Here is a 9,007-nt window from a genome sequence, read left to right on the forward strand (position 1 = left end):
GTGTGTGTGTGTGTGTGTGTGTGTGTGTGTGTGTGTGTGTGTGTGTGCGTGCGCGCGCGCGTGCACATGCAGGAGGGAGGAGAGAGAGCTCTGAAGCACTTCCTGGTTGGGACGCTGCAGCTCGTCCTGCCTGCCCCCTCTGCCTGCCCTGCAGTTAGGTGGGTCCCCAGGCTCCCCTTTACCTGGAGCACCGGCCTCTCTGAGGGTCAGGCCTTGAGCCCACTCCCAACCCCATCCTTGCTGAGGCCAAAGTCAGGGAAGTAGCTCCTAGGGCAGCCACCACTCAAATACTTCTCTGGAGCTGAAGCATCCATTTTCTCCTTCACACTGACCCAGGGCTCCGAGAAATCTCCTTTGGCCCCATTCCTTCTGCCCCTGCAAATCCTGCAGGGGCCCCAACAGCTGAGCCCTCTCTTCCAGGAGGACAGGGTGAGCAGCTCTCCCACTGACGGTGCCTTCTCAAATCTAGGCCTCCCTTCCTGGTCCCCCTTTGGCCCCGTTTCTGAGGCCACCTGGGTATCAGTTATGGGAGAGATACATGTGCATAGAGCTGCTGGGATGGTGTCAGCAGGTCCTAGCTCCGTCACCCCTCCTCACCTCTCTGAGCCTCAGTCTCCTCACTTATAAAATGAGGGGCTCCCTCCCTGTCTGCCTTATAAGAACCAAGACTGGCGATGGGAGAGCACTGTGAGGTGATATTGTTTCCCTGGCAAGGCCAGAACATAATGGCCAGGAGAGTCAGGGAGACCCCGAGACCGCGCCTGATGGCACAGGTAGGAAGTGAGAATCCCATGATTTGCAGAGCACTTCCTCATGACTGGGTGATTCATTCATTCACCCATGCATTCATTCTTCATAAAACAAAACTGCATTGGGTGCCTACCTTATGTCAAGGAAGGTGCAGATCACATTGGCCATAAGGATGAAAGAAGGGTGTGGCCCAGCAATGCCCAGATGGGGTGTGTGGCCAACCCTTCCCAGGAGGTCAGAGACTGGAAGAGCACAAGGCAGTAGGATGCTGTGACTTCCAGAGGGACCAAAGGCCCTATCCTGCCCACTGCCCGGGACCTTTAAGCCAGGGAGCCCTCTCTGCTGGGACCACATGGGCCGGAGAGACTGGTTCTCAGCCCCGCATTCCTAAAGGGAATCTGGGCTCTGCAGCATGCCCCCTCGCTGCCTTCTACCCTGTTGGCACCTCCCAGTTGGTTTCCTTCTCTGGCTGCCCCACGTTCCCCTGCCGCCCCAGCCCTAGCCCTGCAGCTGGTCCTGCTCATCTCCCTTCTCCCAGTTGCTCCAGTGAGAAAAGGGCCCCTCCCCCTCAGAGCCCTGCGGCTCCAGCGTTACCCACTTCTTCGGAGGACAGAGGACGAGGTAGATATAGGAAGAGGGGCTATGGATGCAAGGGAGGGAAATAGGAGAGAAACCAGAAATAGACCTGTCTCCCTGTACCTTTCCCTGAGCCTCGAAACCTGGGTCTCAGCTGCTCATCCCTTCTCCAAACCACACTCCATCCTCCATCGAGCCACTTCCAAAATGGTCTACAGGAACAACTCTTGTCCCCCTTGTCAAGCTCGGGGCAGGGGAGGCACCAGGAGGTGAAGGCACTGCCTCGGGAGCCCTTTCATGACTCTGATGGGGGACTCAAGTGCCCTCACCCTCCCATCACTCTTAATCTCTGCAGGGACGGCGACCAGTTCCCATTAAAGTGTGTAGGTAACCGGCTGCACGGCTGCAGGCAGAAGCTTAGAGCTGCAGGAAGAAGAAATCTTGTTTGAAGGAGTAAAAGATTCACCTAGTCCAGGACTCAAACTCAAGGGCCTACAGAGTGCAAGTGGGGAAGCCCTAGAGGAGAAGAGTCGGGCCCAGGTGGGACTGTGGCGAACAGGAACCAGGCTGACTAGCAGAGAGCAGGTCTTCAGCCGCAACCAACTGATGCCACCAAAGAAACCAGGCCCGTGTCTAAAGGGAAGTTGGAAATGCAGGTTTTTACGCGACGACTAAGCCAAATTTTAAATAAGCACGTGCAGGCCAGACAACATACATCTCTGGGCTAGACTCAGCCCATGGGCCTCTGAGCTAGACAGTGCGTTCTTCATGCCAGCCTACAGGAGCCAGAGCGTTCAGGAGGAACGGGCTTCAGGCTTGCACGTGGGGTGTGGGCACCTCTTCTGTAAGGGACACACAGGCCATTTAGATGGGGGTGTGTCCTAGGGCCACTTGCATACACGTGTAATGAAGGGATGAACGTTACGATTATTATTAATCATGGTTTTCTCTTTCCCCTCCTTTCCTGCCTCTCCCCACAGAGATGGAGGAGAAAAGCCTCTTTCATCCAGCATTCAGTCAGCGGCCTCTGCCTGGAGGCCAAGACCACCCAGCTGGTGACCAGCAAGTGCCAGGCCGACGTCCCAGCCCAGCAGTGGCGGCTGTTGCCGCACACATGACCGTAGCCTGGGGCCCCCTGTGCCTTTTGCATGAGACTTTGGGACGGGAAGGGGGTTAGGGTGGGGGAGTGTAAAGCGGGCCGTTTCCATCTCCTCACATTTCTGCCGGAATCATCAGCGAACCCCACCGCCACGACACACGAGTCTCCAAAGCTTGTCCGGGGAGGACGCGGGGGCGATGCCCTGCTGCCCTGGCCACCACCCCGGCCTTGCCTGGGGAGAGGAGCAGGTCAGGATGCTGGGCTGCTACTGGGCAGAGACTGGGCAGGAGCCCTGGCCCTTTGTTACCTCCCTTCACCCTTCCGAGGTCTGGACAGTGGTTGGGGGCCTCCCCTTGTTGGCTGGGGAGAACGAAGGCAGCAGCCCACACGGGTCCCGCTGGGCCAGGGGTCTGCCTGTGGGATTGGGCACGAGAGGAGAATGTGGGCAGTGTGGACGGGGGGCAGGCTGAAGGCGGAGGAAGGGGCAGCCTGCGGGGCAGGTGGAGAACAGCAAGAGGTGAGCAGCTCAGTGGCCTGTCCCAGGCACCTGCTGGGTTGGGGGCGGGAGGGATAGGATCCAGGGCAAAGGATGGGTGATCTGCAGAAAGACGAGGACGGAAGAGCAGCATAGCACTGAAAAGGCTGGGTCTCTCCCCGGGGACCTAATTCCTCCCACACGTACCAGCCCCAGGGACAGTGCCTCCGGTCCTGCGCTCTGGTTCCCACGCCTCAGCAAGGGGCTGAAGGGGGATCTCCAGGGGCAGCCTCAGGACACAGTTTATTAAACAGATCCCACTTCTATGTGGATACGTGTCAGGACAAGACCTCTCCCTTGGGCCTTAAAGACCAGCGGGTGCCCTGGCTCCCTGCCCGGTCGTACCGTGTGGACCCCATAAGGACAGACACCACTGAACAGCCCCATCCTCCCTCTCAGTTTTTGACTCCTGCCTTCTCAAAAGCCCTTGCCTCTGTAAATACAGCATTACAGGGTCGGCGGCAGGGCGGTAAGAACGGGACCTCCATTCTGGAGCATCCCTAGGTCATGGGGGCTGAGCCATCCAGGCTGGAACTTGTCCTCACCCCGCCCCACTGCAGGAGGGAGGCCCTTGGGGCTCGGCTGCTGCAGTGGCCTGGAGGCTGGCTGGAGGCCCCAGTTTGTGCAGAGCTCCCAGTTCCTTCTCACAACCACTGGGAGTCTCTCCCCTCCCCCAGAGCTTGGTCTTGGAACCGCTTCTGCTGTTTCCCAAGTTCCTCTTCGCCCCGCCCCACTGGCTCAGGCAGTGTGATCTTAGGGAAAAGACTGGTGGTACCAGGAACCCTGGCGGGTCTCCCACCCAAAGCAAATCAGCCTGGAACCCCTAGGGAGTTCATGGATTCCAGAAGGCCTAGGAATGTCCTGAAATGGTCCCCCAAATATTGCATTGTGTGCATATATGCATTTTCCTGAGGAGAGGGTCCATGGATTTCCCCAGCTTCTTACAGAGGTCCCTGATCGCCAAACGGTCTGGATTGGAGCTACCAGTCACTGGCGCTGCCATGCCCCTCCCCCTCCCTGCTGTGCCTCAACTGCTGTGGTCCTGCTCCCTCCATGCAGCCCTTGGGGCCGTGGTGCCCACACCCACCCTGGAGGGCTCTCGGTGGTTTCCTCTCACCTCCTGGCTCTGGCTGGCGTGCTCTCAGCAGTGCTCCTGTGCCCTAGCCTGAACCCCTGCGCTCCCCAGCATGGAGCCCTTGGCCCGCAGGGCAACACTTCTCCCATCCTCTGTGTGATGTTTCATCCACCGCCATCTCCCTTGTGCGTTTCCACCCCAGTGGGTAGTGTGGACCTTTGGGGACAGGGAACGTGGGCATCTCTCAATGAATGTAAGAGGACTGCTGCTCAGAGAGCCTTTGAGAGGGCCCCCTCCTTTCCTGTGATCAAACCAGGCTCAGCACTTGTCAGCTGTCCTTTGGGACGCAGCCCTATTCTGTTTTGCCTTTCCTCTTCCTGACCAAAGCATGTGCCACTCGCTGCCCCTGAGGACCTCATCTTTATGAAGAACTCCTGGAATAAAGCCACTTCTCACATGCACACGTGCACCAGCGCCTTCCTTTCTGACTCCAGAGCCAAGGCCTTCAGTGCCACCCTCCCTCTATTCTGGAAAATTGAAACTGAGCACGCTCAGCTCTCACCCCTCCTGCACATGGTAGCTTGCTCCTCGGCCCACGTGCCCCCCCATACGACCCCAGGCGCTCCTGGAAGACAGGCTGGCTGCTCTGGGGGGGGAGCCATCAGGTGGGGCAGGCTGGGACCAGAGCCCAGGCTCCCAGGCACCAGCCTGGTCCCTCTGAACTGCCCTTCCTTTCCTCTGCCACGCAAGACGGCAGTGGTAAAAACGCAGGTGGGACGATTTTCCTAGGTAGAAAGAGCAGAGTAATTCCAGAAAGAGTCCTACCAGCCTAGCCTTGTTTGATGGGGTGGCAGATGCTCTGTCTAATGTTTCCATGGAAACCAATGGAAAGCCCCCACCATTTCTGTGATCAGAAGCTGAACCTACCCAGGTAAAAATAAGCACTGCCTCGGTGTGCACGTGAACAGTAGTGGGCAGGCCCGCGCGCCACTAAGTCTCCCTGAACACAGCCGTTCCCACCCCCGCACCCACCTGGTCTCAGGGCTGCTCATACGGGATTCTCCAGAGCTGACCACCAGGCCTGAGGGGCCCAGAGCAAAGCCCTGGCTGGTGACAGTTCCGAGCACACAACGTGGCTGCAGAGTCTGTCTGTCCCTCGTCCTCTCAAGGAGTGCAGCACACTGCCTGCCGCCTTCTCGGGCCTCTTTCCCGGCCAGGCTGAGCCAGCTTTCCACTTGGCATCTATTTTCACTCCTAGCCTGAAGGGCTCTGGTGCTGGCTTCTCCTGAGTTGTGCTCTCTCTTGCCCTCTTCCAAGCCTACCTCTCCAGAGGCCCATTCTCTCTCTCAGCCCCAGTTTTTTCCTGGGAACTAAGACTCTGCCCTTAGCCAGCCCCTGGAGGAATCAGCAAAAGCCCTGGGGCCGGCAATTAACCATGGCCTTGGGCCTTACGTAACCCTAATGCGCAGAAGAGAGTCTTCCAGAGCACATGGGAAGGGGAGGGCGGGAGGGGTGTCTGCATGGGGCCAACCTCCCATATGTCAAGCGGGGAGGGGGTCCCCTATCCCTGGGCATCTGTGACTTGCCTTCACAAAGACTCCTCCCGGCCCCTCGGTATGGATCTCCCCACTCACAGTTGGGAGAATATAACCCAGGCAACATCTCTGTCCTCCCGGGGGTCTGGCACCCCCAGGCCTGGGGAGGATGTCTTCCAGCGCTGAAGGGGTGTGGTCCTCTCCCACCATGGGACAGGAAAGGAAAAACCTGGAGAGGAAGGGCTAGAGTTCACAATGTCCACAACTTCATTCCCGACAATGTTCTCAATGTCTGTGGTATTTCTGTGTGTCCCCCTTGATAGTCTGAGTCAGTTTCCTCCAGAACGAGGGAGGGGGACCAGGGCAGCTTCTTTCATCTTAAAAGCCTTCGCTGCCAGGCCCTTAGCAAAGACCTTGAGATGGAGCAGGGTGGGCCGCTCTCTCCTGACCTGGCAACGAGTCTGTGGGCAGCCAAGCTGGATTGAGGCTCCAGAGCCATCTGGGGACAGCCCTCTGCTGTGGAACACAGCCCCACGGAGTGTGGGCAGGTGTGTAGCAGGAGTGGGGATCCGGAGACCCCATCAGCCAGGTCCATCCCGCTCTGCCACTTACTAGCTGGAAAGTCATTTCATCTCTCAGCCTTGGTTTCCTCACCTGTGCGATGGGGGTACTCATAGCTCTCGAGGGTCTTTGTGAGGACTGGCTTATTTAACTACTGCGAAGCAGCCAGCCGTTTCTAAGGGCTTAGTAAGTGTGTGTTATTGCTGTTATTAACAAGCATTTTCTGAGTGCCTGCTGCACGCCAGGCACTTTCCTAGGGGTGAGGACACAAATATAAACAAGGCAAATGTTCTAGAACTAATGTTCTAGCAGGGGAGATGGACAGATAAATAGGCAACTGTAATACCAGAAGAGAAAAGCTACAGGGAAGGCGGGAGCTATGGGAGCAACACGGAGGGGCCTCTCACCGTGGCCTGGGGGCCGGGGAGTCATGATGCTTCCAGGGCAGCTGGAAATGACATTCTGGGCAATGCCTGTCTCGGGCCGGGTAAAGGGCGGGTTGGATGAGGCCTGGTGAGGCCAGCTGGCCATACTAGCCCAGCTGGAGGCTCAGCAGGCAACTGCCGAGTGGCCTTGGCTTTCTGCCCCAGTGCATTGCAGCATGGTGGTGATGTGGACCAGACTGGAATCATAGAATAGTTATAGATAGAAAATACAGGAGCCATTTAAACCCAGACAGGTGGGCCTTCTGCTCCTTGAGCCAGTGACCACTCCTGCAGGGCTCAGTTTTCTTAGTGTGGGGAGGGCAAAAGAAAGGGTGGGATGAGATGGCCTGGAAAATTCAGTGATTCTTATCTGGAGAGAATGAATACAAATGACCAGCAGGTGTTCAGAAAGACTCGATTTCTTCTTGCTCCCTGGCTTGGGTTATCTCTGACCGCTGAAGCCGTCTGAAAAGCAGGCCTTTCAACAATTCTTCTTTCAAATAAGTTGTCTCTCAAGGTGCATCCAGATAACCCGCTGGAATCACTTGAGGTGCTTGTAAGCGCGTTTGTGCCCGGGCTCCCACCCATACCTGCTGATTCCCAGTTCACCTGCGTGATGACACGTGGCTCGGCTGATACGACGCATGTTGAGTCCACAGTGCTCTGAAACAGGAGGGAGAGAAAGCCGCGCAGGGTAGAGTCAGGACACAGTGCACACAGGCCGGCTCCGGATTGTGTACACTGAATACAGTGGCCCTCGACCCCACTGCGAGAAGGAGAAGCCAAGGGGGAGCTGGATGAATGTGGGGACAAGATCTGGGAGCCAGACGTCAGAGCCAGACCGGCGCCCCCATAAGGAGAAATGCCCCCAGCTGGGAAACCCTCTTTGGGAGGAGAAACCAGGGCTGGCAGGAGAGTCTGGGGTTCTGGGTCCAGAACCAGGAGGGAAGAGTCTCCAGGGCCTCGTCGGGACCTCTGCCACCGTCCGGGTGAGAGGCGGTTGCCAGCGCAGCAGGAGGCTGGCTGCAGCACGGGTGGCCCTTGGCCCCAGCCCTCTGGGGTAGCTGCATAGCTCCGGGCTCCTCTGCTTACAGGCAAGGGCAGACCTTGCCTGGATGACTCTGCTCTCCAGAGCCTCTTCTCCACAGGGGTGGGAGAGTGGGGGGTTGTTAAGTTTAAGTCAGGTCACAGTAAGCAGTGGGGGACAGCAGGTGTAGCAGCAGAGTTGTGCTGGGGGCCCTCTCCTGGGTGTGTGTGTGACCTCAGCCCTGGGCTCATGTCCTGCGGCTGTCAGGGGAGGGCAGGGGACCGACGGATGCTGGGAAGGTGAGCAGGCTCTGGGCAGCGGTTTGGGCTCCTTGTGGATACCCTTCCTGGGTCATGCAGACTCTCACACCTGTGGTATCCTCACCAAGCCCATAATATGCTGAGCGCTGACCCCACAGAGGGCACAGAACAGGCTCGGAGGAGCCGTGTCAACCACCGACGGTCAAGGCCATCCATCCCTGGACACCAGGCAGCCAGGCCAACCTCAGCTCCCACCCTCTGTTCCTCACCCTGCAATCCAGCCAAACCGCTCTGTGTCCTGTTTCTGGAAGTTGCGGTCTGCCTTCTCTTGTCTGTACTTTTGTGTTTCTTCCACCCTCTACTTGTCATCTCCAAGGGTTGAGTGCTATCCCTTTTCCAGACAAATGCTGCTTCCATAAGGAAACCTGAAAGCATCTCTCTGGCCTGTTTCTTCCTCGTCTTGAATGTTCCTCTCCAGCTGAAGTGAGCACCTTCCTCCTTATGCTGGGAGGTGGACTTTTTTCTGTTGGACTGCAGCTCCTTGATTATGGGACCTATGTCTGCTCCAGCTTCAGACAGCACTTCCCAGCACAGTACAATACAGCTGCAGCCCAGAGCCCAGTTCTCAGACTCACCCGTAAGTGTTGGCTTGTCGAATGAATGAAATGAAAGATACTAGCTGCATTTCATTGGTTGGTTGGTTTTTGTTTTGAGTGATAAGGCATTTTTGCATTTAGGAATCAGTACACTGCATTCAGAAGGCACCCAATCTCTATTTGTTCATTTTCCCTCTCACTTGTCTTTAAAAGCTTAGGATCTTCAAATCTCCACCCTTCCTACTTATTAGTTGTCTCTGAGCCCTCAACAACAATGCACTGGTGGATTAATGGATTGAGCATTTCCTGGGATCCCAGAACTGAAGAGGGCTACCATGTGCCTTATCTCATTTGGTGTCCACACCCCCATGAGGCAGGTTCTGGTGTGCCCACCTTAGGGATGAGGGAGTGGCGACTCAGTCAGGAGAAGAAACTTGCCCAAGGACAAACAGCAAGGTGTATACTCAGTCCCACAGAGGTGCAGGTGAGTGGTTCTCAAAGTGTGGTCCCACAGACCAGCAGCCTCAGCATCAGGTGGGCACTTACTAGAAATACAAACTCTTGAACT

The 9,007-nt window shown here is 56.9% G+C and overlaps 1 protein-coding gene across 4 annotated transcripts in view; it reads left to right on the top strand.

The window, feature by feature from the left end:
- The window catches only part of GALNT16 (polypeptide N-acetylgalactosaminyltransferase 16), a 100,202-nt gene extending 95,632 nt beyond the window's left edge, over window positions 1-4,570 (top strand). For 2 of the 4 annotated variants that reach the window (XM_029239629.1, XM_029239630.1), the window contains exon 14: window positions 2,307-4,570. In XM_029239629.1, coding sequence (XP_029095462.1) covers window positions 2,307-2,385 — 79 coding nt within the window. In that variant the 3' untranslated portion in view covers window positions 2,386-4,570. Of the gene's footprint in view, window positions 1-1,681 lie in introns of all 4 variants that reach the window. The other 2 variants (XM_029239626.1, XM_029239627.1) reach the window with 2 other exon arrangements.
- Window positions 4,571-9,007: the final 4,437 nt, after the last annotated feature.

This window comes from Monodon monoceros, unplaced genomic scaffold (assembly GCF_005190385.1).
Source record: "Monodon monoceros isolate NGI ecotype Baffin Bay Population unplaced genomic scaffold, NGI_Narwhal_1 Super_Scaffold_21, whole genome shotgun sequence".
NCBI lineage: Eukaryota > Metazoa > Chordata > Mammalia > Artiodactyla > Monodontidae > Monodon > Monodon monoceros.